General features: G+C 47.1%; 1 protein-coding gene across 1 annotated transcript in view; it reads left to right on the forward strand.

Annotated features, from left to right (window-relative positions):
* The window catches only part of PTPRR (protein tyrosine phosphatase receptor type R), a 116,672-nt gene that overhangs the window by 70,673 nt on the left and 18,073 nt on the right, over positions 1–27,926 (forward strand). The window contains exons 5-6 of the mRNA XM_066634510.1: positions 97–207; positions 4,102–4,364. Coding sequence (XP_066490607.1) covers positions 97–207; positions 4,102–4,364 — 374 coding nt within the window. The remainder of the gene's footprint in view (positions 1–96; positions 208–4,101; positions 4,365–27,926) is intronic.

Genomic DNA, 27,926 nt, shown 5'->3' on the forward strand with positions numbered 1-27,926 from the left:
AATCTATGACCTGACAAGGACTCTCAGCAGTACACCTGGCTGCACGTAATTACTTTTTATATTTTGTGTGTGTGTGTGTGTTTTTGTCGCTCCAAGAAAAACGTTCTGCAAGGCAAGCATGAATTGGGCAAACTCTGGAGCACGGAAGGATTTTACGCCGTCATCATCTTTCTCAGCATCTTTGTTATCCTCGTGACGTGCTTGATGGTAAGTCGGTCTCTTTTTGTTTTCTTTGCTTGTGGCAATCTGAAAAACCAAAGCTGCCTTCTTGCGCCAGGCAGCTTGACATCATATGGCCTGATCTTGAACCACCAGCTTAAGTCACACAAAATTATTTAATGCCACATGTGCCATGAGCTGTAAACATGGATGGCTCCAATGGGGAGTGGGAGGGGCCACTCACACGGCGCACTGCGGTTCCTGCAATACTTACCGTTTTGCTCCACCTCTGGCTACCCTACTGAAGATTACTGCATTTTGGAGAGGACTCCAAAATGTGTAAGGGATGAAAAGGCTGGGCACAGCAACCACCATTTGCATGCACAATTCCTCATTCTGCTAGGGATCTATATGTGGGAGGCTGTTTCCGAGCACGCATGGCCCCTGGTTGGATCAGAGGACTTATACCAAGTTGTTTAGCATGAAGAGTGAATGTGACAAGTAACTGTTTTCAGACATGCATGTCATGATTGGTTGCAGCCCTCAGTGAAACCAAGATACACTGACTGCCAGACCCGGTTTCCCCTATGTAAACCACGCTCCAAGTGTGCTAAGGAAGACATTCTGCAACCACCAGTTGCATCTACACTGGTGTTTTGCAGCCCAATCCTATCCCTGGTGGTGCCCAGGGCTCAGGCAGTGCTGAAATGGTGACCACTGAATGCTGTGGGCACTGGGCTAGCACCAGGAGTCTCCTCAGGGTAAGGGAGCATTTGCTCCCGTACCCTAGGTAACTCAGTCATGGCGCCAATGGGTCTCCTTGGATCTGTGCCTACTTTTGAGCGGGAGCAGACATGAAAAGGCTCGTGTCGGGCCGCTCGTGCCAGGAGGGAAGTTAGGATATGGTGGCAGAGCCTGCTGCCATCTCCACTCCCCCCCCGGGCCCGATCCTCCCCTCCCTCTGCCCTCCGTCCGCCCTGTTCTGTCCAGTCCCCACCTCTCCCGCCCCCAAAATGCTCACCCACAGGCTAGTGCTGGAGGAGCACTGCTGGCCGTCCAGGTGACACTGAGGCCCAGTGTTGGCAGCCCTTCCTCTCCAGGTGCCACAGACTTCCTCTCCGGGTGCCACAGACATGCCTTATGGCATGTTTGTGATAGCCAGCGCCAGCTCTAGAGCTCAGTGCCAGCACAAAGCTCACTTAGAATTGGGCCCTTAGTCTAAAATTGGCTTCCTTCGTTCACTCAGTTTTAACAGAGAATCTGGACAATCTCATCATGAAGCCAGAATTTGCCTTCATGTATTTTCTTTGTTGACCTTCCATTTTGTTTCAGATTTACGGTGATATTTTTTTGGTCTTCAAATGCAATTACAGTGCCAACTTGCCTGGCAAAGTGCTGCTGAGTCTTTTCTAAGCCCTTGTCCTTTTAATTAGTCGCTTCGTATATGGCCTTTTTAAAAATGTCTAATTAATTACTTCCTGTTCACTTCTTCATGGCCATGGCATTCATGAATTGCCCGTAATTAATCACTTGTAATTCCACCGGCTTGCGGGGGGATTACAGGTTTCCCCTTTGCATACAAGACATTTACTCATTAATTTTGGAAAACTAATTTTTCCTGTTCCAATTTTGCAATTTCAGTCATAAAAATGGAAATAATGAGCAATTGTCTTGACTGTAAAAAGGAAACCGGTATTTAAACACGCACACATTCCAACCACAGGAAGCAGAAAGAGAGCCACTGGGGACAATGCAAGGATGTCATGGCCACAGTTAGCGAAGAGACAAGAGGATGGCAGGATTTAAGTCCTGAGATTTATTAGATTTATTCTACAACTCAGATTTCAATCCAAGCTGCAAAATAACTTTTGAGTAATAAATTCTACTTATCTCAGTTGGAGGTGGGACCATCCGGAACACATGAGATTTCACTTCCAGGTTACACACAGAAAAAGTTCAGAGGTAGAGCTAATGCCAGTATTTCTCTCCTTGCAATAAATCTTTCTGGATTATTTCCTATTATAATGCACTTGTCTCCTTAATAAAACAAGTAAGAACCTAAGAACAGCCCCGCTGGATCAGGCCATCGGCCCATCTAGTCCAGCTTCCTGTATCTCACAGCGGCCCACCAAATGCCCCAGGGAGCACACCAGATAACAATGGACCTGCAAGGCATCCTGGGAATTGTAGTTAAGAACATAAGAACAGCCCCACTGGATCAGGCCATAGGCCCATCTAGTCCAGCTTCCTGTATCTCACAGCGGCCCACCAAATGCCCCAGGGAGCACACCAGATAACAATGGACCTGCAAGGCATCCTGGGAATTGTAGTTAAGAACATAAGAACAGCCCCACTGGATCAGGCCATCGGCCCATCTAGTCCAGCTTCCTGTATCTCACAGCAGCCCACCAAATGCCCCAGGGAGCACACCTGATAACAAGAGACCTGCAAGGCCTCCTGGGAATTGTAGTTTAAGAACGTAAGAACAGCCCCGCTGGATCAGGCCATCGGCCCATCTAGTCCAGCTTCCTGTATCTCACAGCGGCCCACCAAATGCCCCAGGGAGCACACCAGATAACAAGAGACCTGCAAGGCATTCTGGGAATTGTAGTTAAGAACATAAGAACAGCCCCACTGGATCAGGCCAGAGGCCCGTCGTGTCTAGCTTCCTGTATCTCACAGCGGCCCACCAAATGCCCCAGGGAACACACCAGATAACAAGAGACCTGCAAGGCCTCCTGGGAATTGTAGTTTAAGAACATAAGAACAGCCCCGCTGGATCAGGCCATCGGCCCATCTAGTCCAGCTTCCTGTATCTCAAATACCCACCAAATGCTCCAGGGAGCACACCAGACGACAAGAGACCTGCATCCTGGTGCCCTCCCTTGCATCTGAAGTAAAGTAAAACAGTTAATGCTGTTGTGTGGTTAAATATGGGCCCAATCCTATCTGTGGGATTAACTGGTGAATCTCGCGATCCATATGTTGCTGGTGCATTAGGCAACATCATTGTGCAGAGAGCACAAGGCCCAGAAGCAGCCTGCAGATTGGTTGCCTTGCCAGGGACTTTGGCAGCAGGGCTGATTAAGAGTGGATCAGGGCAGAGATCAGGCTAGGACAGGAGTGGATCTCAGAGACAGCAACGTCCACCAAATCTGACGCCCCTGCTCCAGGCCTGGAATGCCCCCTTGGACCTAACAGATGTATGCCAGCAAAATAGCTGGCATAGATCGGAGTAGACCCATAGGGATCCAGGCAGCGATGGCAGAGGTAGGTAAACTTTTCTCTGCTTACCTGTCCCTGAGCAACTAAGATGATTACGGGGCTGGGGCACCTTCCTTACGAGGAAAGGCTATGGCGTTTGGGCCTCTTTAGCATAGAAAAGAGACGCCTGAGGGGGGACATGATTGAGACATACAAAATTATGCAGGGGATGGACGGAGTGGATAGGGAGATGCTCTTTACACTCTCACATAACACCAGAACCAGGGGACATCCACTAAAATTGAGTGTTGGGAGAGTTAGAACAGACAAGAGAAAATATTTCTTTACTCAGCGAGTGGTTGGTCTGTGGAACTCCTTGCCACAGGATGTGGTGACGGCATCTGGCCTGGATTCCTTTAAAAGGGGATTGGACAAGTTTCTGGAGGAAAAATCCATTACGGGGTACAAGCCATGATGTGTATGCGCAACCTCCTGATTTTAGAAATGGGCTATGTCAGAATGCCAGATGCAAGGGAGGGCACCAGGATGAGGTCTCTTGTTATCTGGTGTGCTCCCTGGGGCATTTGGTGGGCCGCTGTGAGATACAGGAAGCTGGACTAGATGGGCCTATGGCCTGATCCAGTGGGGCTGTTCTTATGTGCCAGTCTCCAGATGTCTTTTTTTCCCCCCTGATTTGAAGACAAAGATAAAATCTGCACTTTTCTCTGTTTTCAATAGGTTCTGTACCGACTGAAGGAGAAAATACAATCTTCCCTGAGACAAGATAAGAACAAAAAACAGGAAATACACCTTTCGCCCATCCCTCTGCAGAGAGCGCAAGCCGAATGCAAGGCACCTCGCAGAATGGTCCAACCAGACCAAGCCCCGAAAGTTGTTGATGTCGTGGTCGACCCTCAAGGGCCAGGTACCCCTGAGATCAAGCCTGCCCTTTCTGCCAGCCCGTCCCCTTTCAGAATGAAACCAGTTGGGCTTCAAGAGAGGTAGGACCATGCCTGGTTTATAATGGTCTCTTTCGAAAGTTATAGAGCGTGGTATTTGATGAGCACTCTTTACTATCCTGAGAACTATAAGTTACCGTTAAACTACTAAACCAGGAGTTCGCAAACTGTCGGAACCTGTGAATGCAGCACATGGCTCCTGGAAGTGACTGGCAATGACATCATCACCAGTTGCCTGGGTACAGAGACCAGAAACACTGCTGCTAACATAGTTAAGGGGGCCACAGTGGGGGAGTGGACGGACTCATTTGATTTTAGAAACGGGCTATGTCAGAAGGCCAGATGCAAGGGAGGGCACCAGGATGAGGTCTCTTGTTATCTGGTGTGCTCCCTGGGGCATTTGGTGGGCCGCTGTGAGATACAGGAAGCTGGATTAGATGGGCCTATGGCCTGATCCAGTGGGGCTGTTCTTATGTTCTTAAACTACAATTCCCAGGAGGCCTTGCAGGTCTTGTTATCTGGTGTGCTCCCTGGGGCATTTGGTGGGCCGCTGTGAGATACAGGAAGCTGGACTAGATGGGCCTATGGCCTGATCCAGTGGGGCTGTTCTTAAGTTCTTAAACTACAATTCCCAGGAGGCCTTGCAGGTCTCTTGTTATCTGGTGTGCTCCCTGGGGCATTTGGTGGGCCGCTGTGAGATACAGGAAGCTGGACTAGATGGGCCTATGGCCTGATCCAGTGGGGCTGTTCTTATGTTCTTAAACTACAATTCCCAGGAGGCCTTGCAGGTCTTGTTATCTGGTGTGCTCCCTGGGGCATTTGGTGGGCCGCTGTGAGATACAGGAAGTTGGACTAGATGGGCCTCTGGCCTGATCCAGTGGGGCTGTTCTTAGGTTCTTAACTACAATTCCCAGAAAGCCTTGCAGGTCTCTTGTTATCTGGTGTGCTCCCTGGGGCATTTGGTGGGCCGCTGTGAGATACAGGAAGTTGGACTAGATGGGCCTATGGCCTGATCCAGTGGGGCTGTTCTTATGTTCTTAAACTACAATTCCCAGGAGGCCTTGCAGATCTCTTGTTATCTGGTGTGCTCCCTGGGGCATTTGGTGGGCTGCTGTGAGATACAGGAAGCTGGACTAGATGGGCCTATGGCCTGATCCAGTGGGGCTGTTCTTATGTTCTTAACTACAATTCCCAGGAAGCCTTGCAGGTCTCTTGTTATCTGGTGTGCTCCCTGGGGCATTTGGTGGGCCGCTGTGAGATACAGGAAGCTGGACTAGATGGGCCTATGGCCTGATCCAGTGGGGCTGTTCTTAAGTTCTTAAACTACAATTCCCAGGAGGCCTTGCAGGTCTTGTTATCTGGTGTGCTCCCTGGGGCATTTGGTGGGCCGCTGTGAGATACAGGAAGCTGGACTAGATGGGCCTATGGCCTGATCCAGTGGGGCTGTTCTTAAGTTCTTAACTACAATTCCCAGGAAGCCTTGCAGGTCTCTTGTTATCTGGTGTGCTCCCTGGGGCATTTGGTGGGCTGCTGTGAGATACAGGAAGCTGGACTAGATGGGCCTATGGCCTGATCCAGTGGGGCTGTTCTTATGTTCTTAACTACAATTCCCAGGAAGCCTTGCAGGTCTCTTGTTATCTGGTGTGCTCCCTGGGGCATTTGGTGGGCCGCTGTGAGATACAGGAAGCTGGACTAGATGGGCCTATGGCCTGATCCAGTGGGGCTGTTCTTATGTTCTTAAACTACAATTCCCAGGAGGCCTTGCAGGTCTTGTTATCTGGTGTGCTCCCTGGGGCATTTGGTGGGCCGCTGTGAGATACAGGAAGATGAACTAGATGGGCCTGTGGCCTGATCCAGTGGGGCTGTTCTTATGTTCTTATGACTTTTCCCAGCATGTCAAAACCGCATGCTGGAGTTCTTCCCGCTGTCCTGAGCCTCCAATCACCATTTAGAGTGGTGTGGTCTCCCTGCCGGAAAGCAGGTACCCCACAACATCCCAGCAAGTGCCTTGTGACACCCCAGGGCATTGGAACATGATGTGCTAAGCCATGAAATCCTCTTTGGACACGATAATCCTTGCAACTCTTAATTTCTGTGCCTGACTTTAAATGGTTTATTAAAATGAGTTCTATGCTGTATATGTGTCTTTGCAAATACATGCAACATTCAAATTTACAATTTAAAAAAAAAAACCTAGATATTTTATGATGATTATAAAGATACCCCTATGAGCCATTATGAAAGTGACAAATTTTGAGATTAGACATGCCTGGTATTTCTGCTGTCAGTAAAGTGCTGAAATTTTATTTTTTGCTTCCAAGTCACAGTTGACTCATTCCAACCAACACCACGTTTAAAGTACAATATTTTCAAATATGACAAATTAATGTCTTTAATGTAAGTATGCCCCAAGCCACAGCAGGGCGTGCGAAGAAGGCTGGACTGCGCAGACAGCCCCTTCAAAAAGATTAGGCTTCTGTCAATCAGCTGTTAGGTGAGGGAAAGGGAACCAGGAGGACAGCATCCTGCCCCCAGTGGCTCCTACCCTGAACAACTGAGTGATGAAATGTTGATGAGTTTTGCATTGGCTCCGTCCGGTTGTTAGATCGCAAAGAGGAGCAGTATATCCGGGGTCCACTGTGTGTATGTGATCTCCCATACAGCTGGGAGAGTCACATGTAGAAGCTTCCTTTTGCATGCATAGAGCTTTGAGTGGCTTAGGGTATTAATTAATCCTAAAGCAGCAATGCCAGCTATTTTTAGGTAGTGTTATATTAGTCACATGGCAAGGGAAAACCTAATAAAAAATTTAAAATAAAATCCAGTCATATCCCCCATCAGGCTGTCCAGCATGGCCTTTCCCAGTTTGAAGAGACACTTGGCCAACAGTCTGAGGCTAAGAGGCAAAGAAGGAAGGCCCATAGCCAGGGAGACAGACCAGGGACAGACTGCACTTGCTCCCGGAGTGGAAGGGATTGTCACTCCCGAATTGGTCTTTTCAGCCACACTAGACGCAGAACCACCTTTCAGAGCGCGATACCAGAGTCTTTCGAGACTGAAGGTTGCCTACTATGACTATGATTCCGTCATGCAGCCACCCTGACGGAGCCAGTGCTGATGCTGTGGTCGGGGGGGAGGCAGATTTCCAGCAAGAGGCACATACAAATCTTTTTTTTACTTCTCTCCCAGTAGGCCTGATTGCCTATGGGTCTTGGACCTATGCCAGCTATTTTGCAAGTGTAAGGAGAGGAAGAGGGCAGAACAGGTAGAAAAATTTGGATAGGATCTGGCTTTTGCCAATGAGTTCCATCCTCCCCAGCCTGCTCTCCGCTCCATGCCCATTCCTTCCCACATAGAAAGTCCCTGAAGCACCCATGACTATCCCCTCCTCCATCTTACCTGGACCAGCAGAATATCCAGGAGAGTCTGGCCACATGCCACTGGTCTTTTCTACCATGACAGCAGTGTGGGTTTTGCACCCCTGCACCAGGGCCTGTGGCAGCAAACTGTGAGATCCTGTGTTATAGGTCCTTGGTAGGATTGGGCCACCAGAATCAGTAAGAGCCAAACTAACAATATGTTTATTGCATGATTGAGGCTGGCGTTTTTGATGTCTGGACTGGAAGCATGATGGGAGAGCCTTAACCTGTTGCTCCCACCACAGTCCTGATCTGAAACGAGGGCCTTCACAATTGCTACTTTCTCTCACTGGTACTAATTTTTTGTCTGTGGTAAACTGCAACTATGATACCCCCATCGAATTCAGGTCAGGACCACACAGGGACCACAAAGGATTAAAGGTCCCTCCCCTCTGCCATAAAGAAAAATTTCCATTTTCTTCTCCATGCAGAGGCAATTATCTTGATTCATCTTTGCCTGTTATGGTACAGAGATACCAACGTAGTCTTTTATTTGAAAGAAAGAGAGGAACACTTAGTTATTCAGGACACGTGCTCTGTGCTTTTGCAATTTTTGACATGTTTTTGATGAAAAAGACATCCACTGGTGTGATATCATTGTCTAAAATGGATCCGTTCTTTCTCAACAGCAGCGTTTTAAAAACAAAATATTCTTGGCTTTTTCCATTTGGTGAGTCCTCCCTCTGCCCGCTCATTTGGTCTCCCGTTTATCTGCTAAATGGTCTCATATAGGCCAAAACACAATAGTGGGCTACGGAATATTGATGATTTATGGCAAGCGATTGCACTCAGAAGGAACATAGCTTAATTTATTTAGTTTCCAGCCGACGCACTGCAACAGATGTCAGGATGTGAGTGAGACAAAACAAATGTGGAAATCAATTATTGAACTTTGACAAATGGCAGTATTAAAAATTTTTGAATTCAGGACTAATTTGTTTGCCTATCTAGAAATATGCACAAACTGCTGGTGCTTTTGTCTTTTATTTAGGTGAATAAATAGGAAAAAAAAAACCCACAAGTCTCATATAAATAGTAGAACCAATGAAGCTGATTGTAAGTGGGTTCAGGACTGGCCCAAGAAGAGTTCCTGAGATAAGGCCCCGAATGTTGCTACAGGCCTCAGCTAGCTGCTGCCAGCAGCCTCCTCATCAGGGAGGTGCGATATGGGAGTAGCAGGTGAGGCAGAGCCATCACAGTTGAGTCCTTTGAAAAGCACTGCCTCCGCCGTGTGAGGTGTGCAAGCACTCACAACCCATGCACAGGTTTGTGAGTGCTTGCGCACCTCACCCAGCGACAGTGCTTTTCAAAGGGCTGCGAGCCAGCCAGTAACTGCAGGGCCATATGCAAGAAGTAGACCACTTGTAGAGCTAGATCATAAGAACATAAGAACAACCCCACTGGATCAGGCCAAAGGCCCATCTAGTCCAGCTTCCTGTATCTCACAGCGGCCCACCAAATGCCCCAGGGAGCACACCAGATAACAAGAGACCTCATCCTGGTGCCCTCCCTTGCATCTGGCATAGCCCATTTCTAAAATCAGGAGGTTGCTCATACACATCATGGCTTGTAACCTGTAATGGATTTTTCCTCCAGAAACTTGTCCAATCCCCTTTTAAAGGCGTCCAGGCCAGTCGCCATCACCATATCCTGTGGCAAAGAGTTCCACAGACCAACCACACACCGAGTAAAGAAATATTTTCTTTTGTCTGTTCTAACTCTCCCAACACTCAATCTGAGTGGATGTCCCCTGGTTCTGGTGTTATGTGAGAGTGTAAAGAGCATCTCCCTATCCACTCCGTCCATCCCCTGCATAATTTTGTATGTCTCAATCATGTCCCCCCTCAGGCGTCTCTTTTCTAGGCTGAAGAGGCCCAAATGCTGTAGCCTTCCCTCATAAGGAAGGTGCCCCAGCCCTGTAATCATCTTAGTCACTCTCTTTTGCACCTTTTCCATTTCCACTATGGCTTTTTTGAGATGTGGTGACCAGAACTGGACACAATACTCCAGGTGTGGCCTTACCATCGATTTGTACAACGGCATTATAATATTAGCCATTTTGTTCTCAATACCTTTTCTAATGATCCCAAGCATAGAATTGGCCTTCTTCACCACCGCCGCACATTGAGTAGACACTTTCATCGACCTGTTCACCACCCCACGATCTCTCTCCTGATCTGTCACAGACAGCTCAGAACCCATTAGCTCAGAACCCATTAGAAGTTTTGATTTTTTGCCCCAATGTGCATGACTTTACACTTACTGACATTGAAGCGCATCTGCCATTTTGCTGCCCATTCTGCCAGTCTGGAGAGATCCTTCTGGAGCTCCTCACAATCGCTTCTGGTCTTCACCACTCGGAAAAGTTTGCTGCCGTCTGCAAACTTAGCCACCTCGCTGCTCAACCCTGTCTCCAGGTCATTTATGAAGAGGTTGAAGAGCACCGGTCCCAGGACAGATCCTTCGGGCACACTGCTTTTCACCTCTCTCCATTGTGAAAATTGCCCATTGACACCCACTCTCTGCTTCCTGGCCTCCAACCAGTTCTCAATCCATGAGAGGACCTGTCCTCTAATTCCCTGACTGTGGAGTTTTTTCAGTAGCCTTTGGTGAGGGACCATGTCGAACGCCTTCTGAAAGTCCAGATATATAATGTCTATGGGTTCTCCCGCATCCACATGCCTGCTGACCTTTTCAAAGAATTCTGGAAGGTTTGTGAGGCAAGACTTACCCTTACAGAAGCCATGCTGATTCTCCCTCAGCAAGGCTTGTTCATCTTTGAGTTTTGAGATTCTATCTTTGATGAGGCATTCCACCATCTAACCTGGTATAGATGTTAGGCTGACCGGCCTATAGTTTCCCGGGTCCCCCCTCTTTCCCTTTTTAAAGATAGGCGTGACATTTGCTATCAGTGCTGCAGACCCTCGCTGGCAGTGGGTCTCCAGAGTTTCAGGCTGGGATTTTTCTGTGCTCTGGAGATTGAAGATGCTGGAGATTGTACCTGAGATCTCCTACATACCAAGCAGGTGCTCTTCCAATGAGTTACAGCCCCTCCCTTAACACGGGCAGAAGGCAGGTGAGGTGGCAAAGGTGAGGTGAGACCAGCCAGTGGAAATGCTGGCTGGTGGTGGGTGGGCGGACCAGCCCAAGATCTTCGGGCGTGGCATGATAAATTCTGCCCCCCCCCCCACTTACATGATGATGTGCTGGCTTCTGTTCCTCCCACTCTCCAGTGTTTGAGCTCAGCACGACCTTGTCCTCTCTGTCCCCTTTCTTTTCCAATCCAGGGAGTTGAAAGATGAGGAGCAGCAGTGGAGGCAAGTAGGTGAACAAAGACGGGGCCCCTCCACCAGTCTGTTGCCTGTGGCAACTGCTTCAATTGACCTCTCGGATGGGCTGACCCGGACAGTATTGCAAGCTTAGTGAGTCTGTAGCCCCCCCAAAAAATGTAGACATCTTGACATGCTTAACTCGCACTCCTAACCACTGTGGTAAGCGATCAGCTAAACAAGCATAATTGTTTGACAGGCAAAATGTATGTATCAGTGTAACAAACGTCAAAATTATTTTGCCCGGCTGTTTCAAAGGACCTTTTGCATAGCTCAGAACAAGCAGCATGTGGTATCGTGTACCGCGAATATAACAGCTTTAACCAGGATAAGAACAAACCTCCCGTTTTATTACCAGGCATTTGTTCTTCTGGAAGCTTCCTGGTTATTAGCAATATTTTGTAAGCCTCCAAACTCACTCTAGAGTGCTATTGACGAGAGCTTGGTGTGGGCTGAGAACTTGCTGTGCAGCCGTCCCTTGATGTGGCAGTGGCATTGTTGGTTGATGAAGGATGACACCTAGAGGAGAAAGGAAGTATTGTCCTTTGGTAATATTACTGAATATCATCTTGAATTTCTTAGCTAAGCAGAGTCAGGCCTGGTTAGTACTTGGATGGGAGACCGCCTGGGAATACTGGGTGCTGTAGGCTTATACCATAGTCTTTCGAGACTGAAGGTTGCCAACCAACCATCTTGAATTTCATTTGTGGCAAATTCAAACAAGGGAAACTGGTCCGTTCCCCCCCCCCCCACACACACACACACTGTTACAGTATGCTTGAGAAGATGGGACCTGCCCCCCTCCTGGTATCCGTTTTATGTTTTCATTTGTAAATATTTTCCAAAGTCATGCGCAGTCGGCCTGTCCATAATTATGCAGCATACTGTCACGTGGACCAGTATTGATGTCCAGAGTCACTGGGAAACAGCAGGTAGGAGGGCCCCTTTCTCTTCTGTTTATGTGATTATCTTCCCTGGCAGAGGAAATTCGGCATTTTGGATTATGGCTGACTGCACAATGAAGGAGCCAATAAATATTGAGAAATTAGGCTAAGTAGGATCTCCTCTATGATGATGATGGCTGGATGATGGCCGCATCCCAAAGGATCTCCTCTATGGAGAACTCGTGCAAGGAAAGCGCCCTACAGGTAGACCACAGCTGCGATACAAGGACATCTGCAAGAGGGATCTGAAGGCCTTAGGAGTGGACCTCAACAGGTGGGAAACCCTGGCCTCTGAGCGGCCCGCTTGGAGGCAGGCTGTGCAGCATGGCCTTTCCCAGTTTGAAGAGACACTTGGCCAACAGACTGAGGCAAAGAGACAAAGAAGGAAGGCCCATAGCCAGGGAGACAGACCAGGGACAGACTGCACTTGCTCCCAGTGTGGAAGGGATTGTCACTCCCGGATTGGCCTTTTCAGCCACACTATACGCTGTTCCAGAACCACCATTCAGAGCGCGATACCAGAGTCTTTCGAGACTGAAGGTTGCCAACAGACTGCCCACCTAAATATCCTGCCATAGATAATTAAGGTATGCAGGAATTTGGGAGAGAGGTAGAAAACATGACAACAGTCAATGGTGTAGTAGCTAAAGGCCAAGTTATGTTACAGCAATTGCAGAACATGGCCTGGTATGTAAAATAGCAGAACAGGGCATGAGAAACAGAGCAGAACTGGTGGGGGGGTGGGGGACTTTAGGACTCCATATTTGTGCTCCTGGTCATGCCCCTTCATGTGCAATTGAAAATCAATGGAAGCCTTTTTTCCCTCTCTTTAAAATAGCCTATGGAGGATATGGTCAGAAGTAAAAACTGCAATGTGGGGGGGGCGTTCCCAAGCCTCTTTCCCTCCCCTGTGGTTCCGCTGTTTCATGGCTGTCCCTCCCCAGTCTGCTTTTGAAGACAGAATAAAAATACTTACCCCTAAGTAATAAGTATTTGTGTGAGTAAGCTGTGTTTCTGGTACAGAAGTCATGAATGAGCATACCGTATTTTTCGCTCCATAAGACGCACCTGACCATAAGACGCACCTATTTTTTAGAGGAGGAAAACAGGAAAAAAATATTCTGAACCAAATAGTGTAATAAAATATTTAATAAACTATAACAGAATAACATTTGAACCATGTAAAGTGAACAGCAGTCAACAGTGGCATTAAGAACCATTATCACTGTCATTAACAAATGGAGAGACTTAAAGGTTTGAGTACTCTAGTTTTCTGGAAACCCCAAGAACTCATCATCGCTAGAGTCAGAATTCATGAAGCTCATTTGCTCACAATCACTGACATCACTTTCTTCGCTGTCTTCATATAAGATACCGTCTTCACTTCCGTCTAAGGCATTGCTAATGCCACATTTTTTGAATGACTGTACAAGGATCTCCTCCTTTACTGAGTCCCATGATGTTTTCACCCATTTTTTTCAGAAGTCCTCCAGGACGTTTGGACCACACCTTTTCAACCCATATTCTCATTCCATTTTCATCCATCCATCCTGGCATGAAGATCCCCCCCCCTTCTTAGGGTGAATGTGAGCATAAACTGGCATGAAGTTCCTCCCCCTTCTTAGGGTGAATGTGAGCATAAACTGGCATGAAGCATAACATAACATGTGCACTCTTTTTTGCAGTATTTGCTCCATAAAACGCACACACTTTTCCCCCCACTTTTTTGGCGGGAAAAGTGCGTCTTATGGAGCGAAAAATACGGTAATATATTTCGCTCCTTGCCATTTAAATGGCTGCAGGCTATTCATGCTGATTTCAAGTCACCCCCCCCCCCCTTTAACTCAGGGCAAGAATGACAGGCAGGTGAAATGATAAGGATTAATTAGAAACAGAAATAGCCTGCCTGATTATGGATGCACTGCGACTTCCCAAAAATGTGCTCTCATATGCTGTCAAGTGTTCTCCACGTCCTCAAGAGGTGAGTCATCTAGAGGTAGCACTACAAGGTAAGGTTGACAGCAATGTTCTGGCTTGGAGAAGAACTTTGAGGAATCAGAAAGGTCCCAAAATGAGAGGCATTCTTTTGAACCTCCTCCCATTTTTCTGCAGCTTGGATGAGAATTTGATACGGACACCATCTTGGAATGACTCCATCAGATTGTGGGGAAAGGTAGTGATCCAGCCCTTCCTGATCACAGGTAGTAAGGAGACCACCAGATCTTGTAATTTACCAGTGACAACATTGGCATGAAGCAGGGTCAGCTCTAGAGGAGAGCGGGTAGGCCTAATACAGCTTGGCATGATGGGAAACCTGACAGACTCCCTCCCATTTTACCAGAATCTGGGAATTCTTTTTAATTAGCCACACACACACACTCCAAACCTGTCTATTAGTTTGCCCTTCTCCTATAGACTCATGTGCAGAGGCATAACACACTGCCCTGGCACCTGGGGCAGTCATGTCATGATGTCACATGACATCACTTCTGGGTTTTTCCTGGAGGAGGAAGAACTGAAGAGCTGAAGCCTTGAAGAAGAACCTTCATAGGCCAAGGAATTGGGGGGGGGGGATGAAGCCATCAGCACCTTCTCCAGGGTGAACCTGAAAATGACTGCCTTGTGCCACAAGCAGTGCAGGGCAATCACTTCTGAGTTCTTCCCTTTCCTTCTCCTGTGGAGGTTCCCTTTCAAGGGGGTGCGAAGCTCCATGACTAGGGTAGTGCCTGAGGGGCAGTCATGTGCCACCCCCAGATATAATACCTGGGGTAGTTGCCCCTGAGGCTCAGCTGCAGTTACACCTCTGCTCTTGTACCAAGCTTTGGAGGACAAAGAACGACTGCTTCAGGAAGGGTCTGAACCAATTGCCCAAACATCATGTTGTTCCACCTCAGACCTTTTCTAAGGACCTTACCTTGGCCAAAAGGTGCAGAAGAGAGCAACCAAAATGATTACTGGGCTGGGGCACCTCCCTTATGAGGAAAGGCTACAGCATTTGGGGCTCCAGTCTAGAAAAGAGGTGCCCGAAGGGAGACTTGATTGAGACATGCAAAATTATGCAAGGGATGGATAGAGTGGATAGAGAGACGCTCTTTTCCCTCTCTCACAACACCAGAACCAGGGGACATCCACTAAATTTGAGTGCTGGAAGAGTTAGGACAGACAAGAGAAAATATTTATTTAGCCAGCGTGTAATTAGTCTGTGGAACTCCTTGCCACAGCATGTAGTGATGGCATCTTGCCTAGATGCCTCTAAGAGGGGATTGGACAAATTCTGGAGGAAAAGTCCATCATGGGTTACAAGTCACAGTGAGTATGTACAAGCTCCTTGTTTTAGAGGTAGGCTACCTCAGAATGCCAGATGTAGGGGAGGGCACCAGGACGCAGGTTTTTGTCTTGCTGTCTTGTGTGCTCCCTGAAGCATTGGTGAGCCACTGTGAAGTACAGGAAGCTGGACTAGATGAAGCTTTGGTTAGGAACAAAATGGTGACATATATAGCTATTCTCAAATACCTCCACGATTCTCGACAAAGTGGGCTTCGTGTTTGACTTTTTTTTTTCTGCTGTGAGGAAACAGCTGAAATTAGAAGGCATGACCCATCACTTAGCTTTTGAGATACTCTACGAAAAAGATATTCTCCTGCACTCAGTCATCTTGAGGAGGCATTTAAAACAACTTCCCCGGTCCTTACCCTTCGGTAGTTCTCTTATGTGATTCATAATCATGTGATTCATGGTAATCCATGATTACCAGGATCATGAAAAATGTAACTAATGGTATAAACTTCATGCTTTAAAAAAAATACTTCTGTGGGAAAAAGCAATGTGGTAAACGGCTCTTGGTAAATCCAGTACATTTTAGATATGAAAAATTCTTTCCAGATTAACTTCCTTTTTCATATTTAATTAATCGAGTAGAATTGCTGGCATAACCATCACCATCGTACTATGCATAATCTAATTATTATTTAACGTTTCCTGCTTTTATAGTTCACAATTCGGTTAAGAGCACTTGCTTTGACGCAGAGCATTGTGTCGCTCTCTGCAAAATGAATAATGAAATTGAGCCAGTGTTTGTGGACAGTAGCACAAGCCTGAGAACCTAATATATTTACAGGAAGGGATCTGGAATTTCCTGACTAAAATACACAGCTTTGCATAGATTTGGAGGATAAATTTACTCTATTGTGTTGAGATGAATATGCTTTTTTTCATGCTTAATATAACCTGTAGCCATTGCTTTGAGGGTAATGTCCCTCAAAGCAGAGCCTGGTGGTGACTCCAAAAGAGTTTATTATGGCAAAGATCTGAAAGATCTTCACAAATATGTAATACTAAAAGGTAGTAATTGTTAACAAACTGAATTTAAGATGAGCCCATAACTTTGAGGATTAATTGGCTTCTGAGTTCTAAGCCTTTAACGGCGCTGATTCATAGTACAGCCATTTCTCTGAGAAAAATTGAAACACAGAATAAATATTTTCAGGGTCAAAATTCAACTGTTTTGTCCCAATTCTATCCCCTTCCCCCACTGACATAAGTAGCATTGCTCCAGTAGGGTCTGCTTTGCAGACACCTGCTGGGACAGGTGAAGGAGATTGAAGGGAGCCCGTGAACAGGTTAGTGGGGAGGGGTTGAATGGGACAGGGGAGGATGGAATAGGGGAGGAGTGAGCGGAACAGGGAAAAATGTCCTCTTCCCCCGTGGAGACTTCCAGCAGTCAAAAATCCCCTATGGGTTGCGGTGGGCTGAGAAAGAGTGACATCCCAAGTTCAACCAGTGAGCTTTGTGACTGGTTGGAGAGTTGAACCCAGGACTCCTTGTCTCCTCCGTTATTCAAATCAGCGCACCACGCTAGCTCTGAATGTTGCAGTGTTAGGGATGTGTCACTGCCCTTCCCATCTCTTAGCCAAGAGTGCAGTAGAAGCTTAAGCGCATTGCATTCTCAAGGGTCTTATCTTGGGTTGATTCTTCCTAGCATGGTTGCTACTGTTTTTCATGTGTACACAGGAAGCGGCACTGCCAATCAGTTTCATTCCCAAGGTGACAGGAAGCCTTCTTCAGTCAGAAGTTAATTGTACTTGTCTCTGCTGCTCCACCCATCGCATTTTCTTCCCTTTTGGCTGAACTAAAGACAAATTAATCAGTGGCCGACATCTGGTAGACAGTTTTGAACGGCTTTGCCAGTGATTTGTCTTGGTGACCTGTGACAAGGTTCTTTATGCTGGAAGTATCGGGGGGGGGGAGAGATGGGGAGAAGGGGGCTCTGTGTACTTGACATCCTTTCCAGAGGATTTCAAACTATTCCTTTTTCCAGCATTCGTGAATTGCTTTAGATCTATGAGCAAATCTGTAGTTGTGCACCACTAGCAAAATTGCAGGCACAGATTAGAAGTTGGTCTCCTACAACATGAACAGAAATGTCAGCAAATTTATACCCAACACTGGATTGGGAAGCAGGAACTTCCCTGCTGGTGAGGTAGGCCCAGCATTGAGGTCTGAGGCAGGAGGTCTGAGGCAGGAGGTCTGGTCTAGGGGGTAGAGCCTCCGTTAGCCCAAAGATAACATCAGAAGGTTGCCAGTTTGAGGACATCGGCAGCTCCCTGAACGGCTGAGAATGGCGAGACCCTGAAGCAGCTGACTAGCCGAGCGGAGTGATTCCACCTGCTCTTGGCTGCCCTCCATGTGAGAGATGGAGCTGCTTGTCAGCCTGCGTGGGAGAACTGGACGCCAGAAGTGAGACCAAACCAGGAAGATCCATCTGAAATGTTGTTGGTTCTTGAAAGAGAGAACCTCTATGATTGTAAAAATCCCCTTGAGGGATGTAGAAACGCCTGCCTATGTAAACTGCCTTGAATAAAGTCAGAGGAGTAATCTGATGACCAGAAAGGCGGTATATAAATACCTAGTTGTTATTATTATTATTATTGGCCCAGGCCTTGCCTGAGAGAATGTGATCCCACAGCCCCACCATATATTGTTTACACACATGTTGCCATTGTATGAATCAGGCCATTGTTGTGCATATCTCTGATCCCATCTGACTTGATTGCTCCAACATGCAGGAAGTTCAACTTTGGTGGATGGATTACTGAAATCTTTGGTTTTACTGTGTATGTTATATTCCAATTTATAATCTGTATATTCTATGTACAGATCCATAGGCTGAAATGTCCCATAGCAATGTTGTAATTTTTTCTACATAGTGTACCATATATGCATAACTCCAGCATATAACTTTCTTACAGGACATAACATAATAACAGTGCATCTCCTTACCCCATGTGTAACATTCAAATCACTGCACTGTAAACATATGTAACGCAATAAAAAGGTAACCCATAAAAACTAGACGGCATAAAACTCCCACTTTAAAAAGTCCTAAACTCAGAAGGTGAGTGTAAAAAGAAATGGTGTTAGGCCCATATTAGACTGCAATCCTATACACACTTTCCTCAGAATAAGCCCCATTGAACACAATGGAAGTAAGTTCCATTGTGTTCAATGGGGCTTATTCTGAGGAAAGTGTGTATAGGATTGCAGTCTAATATGGGCCTAACACCATTTCTTTTATGGGTGTTAGGCCCATATTAGACTGCAATCCTATACACACTTTCCTCAGAATAAGCCCCATTGAACACAATGGAAGTAAGTTCCATTGTGTTCAATGGGGCTTATTCTGAGGAAAGTGTGTATAGGATTGCAGTCTAATATGGGCCTAACACCATTTCTTTTATGGGTGTTAGGCCCATATTAGACTGCAATCCTATACACACTTTCCTCAGAATAAGCCCCATTGAACACAATGGAAGTAAGTTCCATTGTGTTCAATGGGGCTTATTCTGAGGAAAGTGTGTATAGGATTGCAGTCTAATATGGGCCTAACACCATTTCTTTTATGGGTGAAGTAAGTTCCATTGTGTTCAATGGGGCTTATTCTGAGGAAAGTGTGTATAGGATTGCAGTCTAATATGGGCCTAACACCATTTCTTTTTACACTCACCTTCTGAGTTTAGGACTTTTTAAAGTGGGAGTTTTATGCCGTCTAGTTTTTATGGGTTGCCTTTTTATTGTGTTACATATGTTATGTTTACAGTGCAGTGATTCTGCTTCTGAGTAGCTATGCATAGAATTGGGCTCTAAGAGTAGTGTATGGTCTTCAGGTTAGCCACAACTATAGCCACAGAATATTGGGATACTGGCATATGTGGAAGATCCTTGAGGATACCACTACTGTTTCACCCAGCAGCCTGGCTTGCGTGACAAAATCCAATTTGATGGTGGAACTAATTGACAGGAAAAGATGGGAGGCTCAGCTTTTGGTTTTTGAACAAGCCGTTCTCATCGCTCTGGAGTGCAGCCTTATCGAGGGCAGTACAGAAGTGAATTGGCAGTACTTTACAAAGCCTGATTAAAAGAGGGAAAGCTGAAATGGCTCTTATGTCAGCTGTTTTCCTGTACAGGATGTTGAGCGGTTCCTGTCCCAACCAGATACTGATTGCTTAAAACTTAGCCCAGAAGTACTTGTCAGAAGAATTTCCTTCACTCTTTTTTGACGTGATGAAGATTGAATAACTCTTGGAAGTGAGTTGGGCTGTGAATCTGAGCCTTGAAGATGCTGGTTGGCTCATAGGTGGAACCGTAGGGTAGAGAGAACACTTTTGAGGTTGCCAGCCCATGTATGTGGCGAGAGTCCTATTACCTCCATCAGTACTCACCCCAAGACCACCTTCCGTGGCTGCATGGCCATGGCAATTCAGGCCATTTTGTTCTGGGGGGGTGGGGGGGAGATGTTCATAATGGTTGCTTTGTAGTCATGAAACACATACATGCCACACACTTCCTGGAAAATACCACTCTAATCTCTCAACAGCAATTTATGTATTGATAATAATGATAGTTAATAATCTAACAACAGTCTTTGAAAAATTGTTCAGAGATCAAATCCCACGTCCCCATCATTTCGTTCTCATACCCCCCAAGGGGTATGGATATCCCTGGTTACAAATCCCTATCCTAGATGGTATTTAGGTTTATTCAACTCTCTGATAGCACAAGTCGATGCATGCTTACTCAGAAGTAAGCCCCACTGTAGTCAATACAGTTTACTCCCAGGAAAGTGCGCATAGGATTGCGGCCTAAGTCTAGACTCAAAAAACAAACAAACCTGGATATACCCAGTGGCATAGCTAGAGGGGGTGCAAAGCACTAAGTTTTGCAAGGAGCCTCACCGCAGCATGCAAGCGGCCCCTTTGGAGCCATTCTGGATGGGGGGAGGCAAATTGGGAGGGGGAGTGGCTGCTTTCACACTGCAGTGAGGATCCCTGAAAAAAATTTTAATTTTTCCCATTCTGAACACATATTTGCTGATACAGTGTACTTTATAAGTGATGCTTTTTCCTATGAGCATTCAGTGTCCACTTGTCAAGGCTGAGTTGTCAGCAGCTGTTGAGTCAGAGCCAAGAGACCTGGCAGGAGCCAGTTGAACAGGTCAAAACTCAGATCAGGTCTGAGAGGGTCAGGATAGGGAACAAGCCAAGAGCCAAAACAAACCAGGAAAGGCTGTTGTCGTCCCGGCAAAATCCCAGTCTAAACAGGAAGTCATTATAGTCCTTCCTGTTAAAGAAAGCCAATGGCAAGACTGGGTGGGTATTAGAGCCAGTCTAATACCTGGGAGCAGTTTTCTCAACTGTAGCCCATGTGGTCCACCACAAGGGGAAGCCATGCGCAGAGGCAGGAGGGCCTTTCTAGTGTCAGCGACAAGCAGCTGCTGGCCCCACTGTGTACTCACCGTGAAACAGAACTGCATGCTGTGTTTCACACGTGTCGGTCGACGTGGCTTTCCTATACCGACATCTCCATACAGGAGTAAAGTCACATATAAAGCTGTCAGGATCAGTTCATATCAGATCAAAATATGGCATTCTGTGTGTATGAGAGGGAGACAGAGAGTGAATTTAAGTGCTCATTTCCTTTGCTATCTTGCTGCTATTAGAAAATAACTTTTAAAAAGTACGATTTCTCCCCTGATTTTTTCAAGGAGAAAAAAAACTAGAGCCAAACCTAAGGGCCCAAAATTGAAATGCCCATGCGGGTGTTGTCAACAACTTTCTTTTGGGCATTCCAGCAATAAATAAATAAAGAACAAATGGATTGTAAATACTGTGCATGCCTGCTTTGTATCCAGCGCAGGTAGGGAGGCAGCTGGAGCTCACCTTGGTGTAAGGGGATATTTTTCCCCTTACACTGGGTAAAGTCCCAGCCCCTATGGGGACAGTCAGATCTGTTAAATCTGATCAGCCCATGTAAGGTTGCCAGTCCTGGGAGTAGAGGGCTAGGATACTGCATGTACTGCTACACTCTGGTGTGTAGACTTTGAGAACCTGGCTAGTGACTGTTACCCAAATATTTAAAGTATCCTCACTTTCACTTTAGAAAAATCTTTGCTCAGCTCTTGCATGAGTTGTTGGCAACCCTCGGTCTCAAAAGACTCTGGTATCGAGAAAGGCTCTGAAAGGTGGTTCTGGAACAGCGTCTAGTGTGGCTGAAAAGGCCGATTCGGGAGTGACAATCCCTTCCACACTGGGAGCAGGTGCAGTCTGTCCCTGGTCTGTCTCCCTGGCTATGGGCCTTCCTTCTTTGCCTCTTTGCCTTAGTCTGTTGGTCAAGTGTCTCTTCAAACTGGGAAAGGCCATGCTGCACAGCCTGCCTCCAAGCGGGCCGCTCAGAGGCCAGGGTTTCTCTTGCAGATATCCTTGTAGTGCAGCTGCAGTCTACCTGTAGGGTGCTTTCCCTGCACAAGTTCTCCATAGAGGAGATCTTTTGGGATCCAGCCATCACCCATTCTCACGACATGACCGAGCCAGTGCAGGCGTCTCTGTTGCAGCACTGTATACATGCTGGGGATTCCAGCTCATTCCAGGACTGTGTTGTTTGGAACTTTGTCCTGCCAGGTGATACCGAGGATGTGTCGGAGGCAGCACATGTGGAAAGCGTTCAGCTTCTTCTCCTGTTGCGTGTGAAGAGTCCATGACTCACTACAGTACAGAAGTGTACTGAAGACGCAAGCTCTGTAGACCTGGATCTTGGTATGTTCCATCAGCTTCTTGTTGAACCGGACTCTCTTTGTGAGTCTGGAAAATGTGGTAGCTGCTTTACCGATGCGTTTGTTTAGCTCGGTATCCAGAGAAAGAGTGTCAAAGATAATTGAACCAAGGTACACAAAGTCATGGACAACCTCCAGTTCATGCACAGAGATTGGAATGCAGGGAGGTGAGTCCGCATCCTGAACCATGACCTGTGTTTTCTTCAGGCTGATTGTCAGTCCAAAGTCTTGGCAGGCCTTGCTAAAACAGTTCACGAGCTGCTGCAGATCTTTGGCAGGGTGGGTAGTGACAGCTGCATCGTCGGCAAAGAGGAAGTCACGCAGACATTTCAGCTGGACTTTGGACTTTGCTCTCAGTCTGGAGAGGTTGAAGAGCTTTCCTTCTGATCTGGTCCAGAGATAGATGCTTTCTGTTGCAGTTCCAAAGGCCTGCTTCAGCAGGACAGCAAAGAAAATCCCAAACAAGGTTCGTGCAAGAACACAGCTCTGCTTCACTCCGCTTCGGTTGTCAAAGGGGTCTGATGCGGAGCCATCAAAGACCACAGTGCCCTTCATGTCCTTGTAGAAAGATCTGATGATGCTGAGGAGCCTGGGTGGACATCTGATCTTGGGGAGAATCTTGAAGAGGCCGTTCCTGCTGACCAGGTTGAAAGCCTTCATGAGATCTATGAAAGCTATAGAGAGTAGCTGTCATTGATTTCTGCATTTCTCCTGCAGCTGTCTAAGGGAGAATACCATATCAGTGGTGGACCTGTTGGCTCAGAATCCGCACTGCGATTCTGGGTAGACGCTCTCTGCAAGTACCTGGAGCCTCTTCAGTGCAACTCCGGCAAACAGCTCGCTAAGGAGAGAGATGCCGCGGTAGTTATTGCAGTCACCCCTGTCGCCTTTGTTCTTGTACAGTGTGATGATGTTTGCATCCCTCATGTCCTGTGGTACTCCACCTTCTCTCCAGCAGAGGATTTCATGCAGCTCAGTGACGATGATCTCTTTGCAGCACTTTAGGACTTCAGCAGGGATGCTGTCTTTTCCAGGTGCCTTGCCAGAGGTGAGGGAGTCCAGGGTCACGTGAAGTTCTGCTAGGGTTGATTCACGGTCAAGCTCCTCCAACACAGGCAGGCACTCGATGTTGTTCAGTGCTTCTTCAGTAACTACATTTTCTCTGGAGTACAGCTCAGAGTAGTGCTACGCCCAGCGTCCCATCTACTGCGCCTGGTCTTGGTTGACCTCGCCTGTGGCAGACTTCAGAGGGTCAGTTTTCTTCTATGCTGAACCTAGGGCCAGCTCGATACCGTCATACATCCCCTTGATGTTGCCCGTGTCAGCTGCTATCTGTATCTGGGAACAGAGTTGGAGCCAGTAGTAATTAGCACATCTCCTGGCAGTCTGCTGGACTTTGCTGCGAGCAGCTCAGAGGACCTGCAGGTTGCGCTCACTAGGACAGGCCTTGTATGCTGCTTGAGCTCTCCTCTTTTTCTCAATGACTGGTGTCAACTCCTCAGAGTGGGCTTCAAACCAGTCTGCCACCTTGTTGGTCTTCTTGCTGAATACAGACAAGGCGGTGTTGTAAACAGCATTCTTGAAATGTTCCCATCTGTTGGATGCATTTGCATCAGCTGGGCCTGGAAGAATTTCCTCAAGCGCTCGTGCAAATTTCTCTACTTTTCCCTGGTCCCGGGTCTTGCTGGTGTCAATGTGAGGTCTTCCTTCCTTTTTTGTGTGATACAGTCACTTAGTTAGCAGTTTCACTCTGCTGCACACCAGGGAATGGTCGGTGTCGCAAGCAGCACCCTGATAACTGCGTGTGATCTTGATGCTGGGAAGGCTGGAGCGTCTGGTGAGAATCAGGTCGAGCTGGTGCCAGTGCTGTGATCTTGGGTGTCTCCAAGAGACTCTATGTTGGGGCTTTGTGTTGAAGAACGTGCTGCTGACACAGAGACCGTGATGACAGCATAGCTCTAGCAGGCGTTGGCCATTTTCGTTCATCCTCCCAGTGCCAAACTGACCTAAGCAAGTGGGCCACGAACTGTGATCAGCACCAACTGTAGCATTGAAATCGCAGAGGATGAACAATGGCTCTTTTTCGGGAATTTTCTTGATAGTGGTGGCCAGGTCATCATAGAATTAGTCTTTAGAATTGTCTTTCACTTCCCACAGTAGGAAGTGAATCCTGAATCTTGAATCAAATTGGTGCCCAGCTTTAGGGCAGGAGTTTTCTGTTTTCTGTTGCCTGGTGCAGAGTTGTCAATCCGCTTGTTGGTTTTCACCCTAAACCCCACGCACCCCATGAGGTTAACGGACCATGACGAGGCTGCACCTTACTGGCTGGGGACTGCCCAGCTTAAGGCGGGCGGTAGCTGCCCAATAAGATGCAGTGATCTCTCCCACCATCAGAAGCAGCCCCTGGTGTCACGCTCTACGCCAATCGAGCGAAGACTTATAACCGGCAAACTGCTGCTTCCCATGTTGTGCCGACGCTGTACGGCGAGGTTGGAGTGTCCGCTCCAGTGCGTGAGGCCAGGGTAAAGTGGGTATGGAGGATAGACTGTTATCCATGCAGCAAATCCCCCCTCTTCACGTCGCTGGAACGTTCCAATGGAAAGGCAGAAGCCAATATGGTTGGTTCCAGCGGCGTCGCAGGAGTTGCCAGAACGTGACTGTGTTCAGCCATGAACTGCCTCAGGGACTCCGGCTCCAGATTTTGCCTCGAGGTTGACTCCTGAAGCCTTTTCCACAACTGGATATAGCCGCAAGGCGGTGGAGGTTTGAGGTCAGAGTTTCTTTCTCTTAAGATAAGCTGCCTTCCCAGGCTGACAAGCCTCACCTACCCGGTGGCTGTTTAGTCGCCTCTTATGACAAGTACAGCCAAACTGGGGTTGTGGAAGGAGAGGTTTGCAGAATTGTGGTGGATAGAGAAGAGATTGTGGGACATGGAGGAGGGAGAGGAGAGGGTTGTGGGACATGGAGGGGTGAGGGGGCGGGTTGGATTGTGCTGGATAGAGAAAGCAGAGTACAAAGCAAAGCAAGGCAGAAAGCAAAGTTCTCTTGCATGAGTACTTGTTCAAATTTTGGCCTAATCCCTATAGATATTGTGTAAGAAGGCAGAATTCATAAGACACACAAGCACCCTTGGACATGCCCAAATTCAGCTCCGGAGCCCACATCACCTGCTAGCTAGATGTGCATATTTAGTCTGTTACTGAGGGTCAATTCTTGTGACCCTTCCAACCTGGCTTGCCAAAAATTGGTTGGCAACCTTCAGTCTCGAAAGACTATGGTATAAGCCTACAGGACCAGGTATTCCCAGGCAGTCTCCCATCCAAGTACTAACCAGACCTGACCCTGCTTAGCTTCTGAGATCAGACAAGATCAGGCATGTGCAGAGTAACAGTTGCTTGCCAAAAATTAGGGGGCTCCTATTTAAAAAAGGAGCATAAGCAGTAATTTAAAGAATAGTACATTGAGACAGTGTGGGTGTAGTTTTACGGTTGCAAGCCTTTCTATCTTTCAGTGCAATCTTCAAAAGGCATCAAAGTGGTGTGTATATTGTTGCAATCCAAACCAAGTTCCTCTCTTTGTAATCATAATGGAGTTCTCTGCTAGCTAGTTAATGGCTTCCTTCCCCCCGTACAGTCGACACTGTCCAGCAAATAGCCCTCAGTGACCCCGAACCTCTGCAAAGACATGGAGGACTGAAGGCCTCCAAGGAAGCAAACCCCCTTGGCTGACGTTCCAGAGAGAAAAGGGAGTGACATTAGAGGCCATCCATGAGCCTCACTGAATTCCCTGAGTGTTAAAGATAATGGGGGGAAAATAAGGACTGGGACTTGAGGTGTCAGTGAGTACGGATGTCCGCATTTAAAGAAATCACCACATCAATCATTAAGAGAGCCAATGCGCTTTGCATGCATGGAGAGAGAATAGCTTTTAGGGTAGCATAGAGGGAGGAAATGACCCTTCAAATGATTGATGACTTTCACCAGATTGGCTATCACTGAGATGGATAGGTGGAGCTTCCTGTAAAGGTTTTCCAGTGAAACACCACTTTGGTCCTGCCTCAAAAGGCCTGTGTGAATCATTTGGGGAGGTCGCTGAAAATACTGAGCTCTGTGGTGCGTTTCTGATATCAGCAAAAGAGGGAAATCTGCCTTCTGCATGTAGATTACATAAATATGAGTAACTTCCTAGTTTAACATGGGTCTGGCGAAAGTTCATTCAGGCATACTCAATATGCCACTTAGGAGTTTGTCTATTGACTATTGGTAGCCTTGCAGGGTGGTCAGAAAGTATCAGACTGCAGTTAGCATTGCAGTTCTGCTCCCCCCCCCCCAACAATGTACTGCAGTATAAATGCCTTGACTCAGTGCTTTTACAATATAGCCTTTTACAATACAGTGCTTTTAAATTCTATTGTAAATAGAATTTACAAACTGGCAGGTTGGAACAAAGCGAGGAATCGAAGTAGTAACAGCAGTAAATTTCGCCACGAGGCAATCAATGAACAAATTTGTAGTTTGACCTAACTTTCAGAACCCAGGTCAAACTGGACCCAGGCCTCTGCAAAGATTGGGCCAGGTTTGAAATGGGCTTGATTTTGTTCAAGCCATAAACTCTTCCTACTAGCCACTTCCCCAAACTTTTTCAGATAACAGATGGTAGCGGTGGCGTAGCTAGAGGGGGTGCAAGGCACTAAGTTTTGCAGGCACCTGAATGTGCTGTGCAAGGAACCTCCCCCTCCCCGTCGGAGCCCCTTGCACAGCATGTTCAGGTGCCTGCAAAACTTTGCCCCCTCTTCTAGCTACACCACTGAATGGTAGTGGGGAGGTCTCAAAACTGCGTAAGCTTCAGACATAGACAATAACAATACAATAACAATACAGGTATTTATATACCGCCTTTCTTGGTCATCAGATTTCTCCTCAGACTTTATTCAAGGCGGTTTACATAGGCAGGCTATATAAATCCCCGTAGGGATTTTTACAGTTGAAAGAAGGTTCTATCTTTCAAGAACCACAACATTCAGATGTTTCTTTCTGATCTGGTTTCACATTCTGGCCTCCATCCTCAGAGCAGATGGAATAACTTGGCTCAGCTTGTCAGCTGCTTCAAGGTCGCATGGTGCCGGTGGCCTCGAAATGGCGACCTGTGGACGTTATCTTCAGGCAAACGGAGGCTCTACCCTCTAGACCAGACCTCTTGCCTACTGTGGAATGGTTAGACACTGCTAACCATTCCACAACTGGAATGTCAAAAAATATGAGAGCCATACATCCCATGTGTTCTGATACCAGCTGGGGTTGACTGTGCAAGTTCACACCAGTATCCACTTATGCCAGGAAGCAAAGGAACTGCATCACCCAAGCTATGCACGTTCTCATGGCAGTGTTGCAGCATTAATGTTTCAGGTCTGTAGTATTGCATGAAGTCCTCATCATGCTGTTGATTCTCAGACCACTTTCAGTTCAAGAGTTATCAGACTGAACTGCTACCACCATCTCTTGCGGTAGAACACCAGGTGCGAGATGCTGGTCTCTTGTTGTCTTGTGTGCTCCTGAGGCATCTGGTGGTCTGCTGTGAGCTACAGGAGGTTGGACTAGATGAATTTTTGGCCTGATCCAGCAGGGCTTTTTTAATGCTCTTATATGTTCTTATGTTCTCTTATTGCTGGGTCCTGGAGCGCAAGGGAACAGTGTGGGAATAGACAGCAGTGGCTGGGACATCGGACAGTTCTCAAGCTGAAAGAGGTCTGAAAGCGGGCAGGTTCTTTAGCTGCTACCATTGCCTGTTCTTGCACAGTTTCCAGGTAG

The sequence above is a fragment of the Tiliqua scincoides genome, chromosome 7 (assembly GCF_035046505.1).
Source record: "Tiliqua scincoides isolate rTilSci1 chromosome 7, rTilSci1.hap2, whole genome shotgun sequence".
Lineage (NCBI taxonomy): Eukaryota > Metazoa > Chordata > Lepidosauria > Squamata > Scincidae > Tiliqua > Tiliqua scincoides.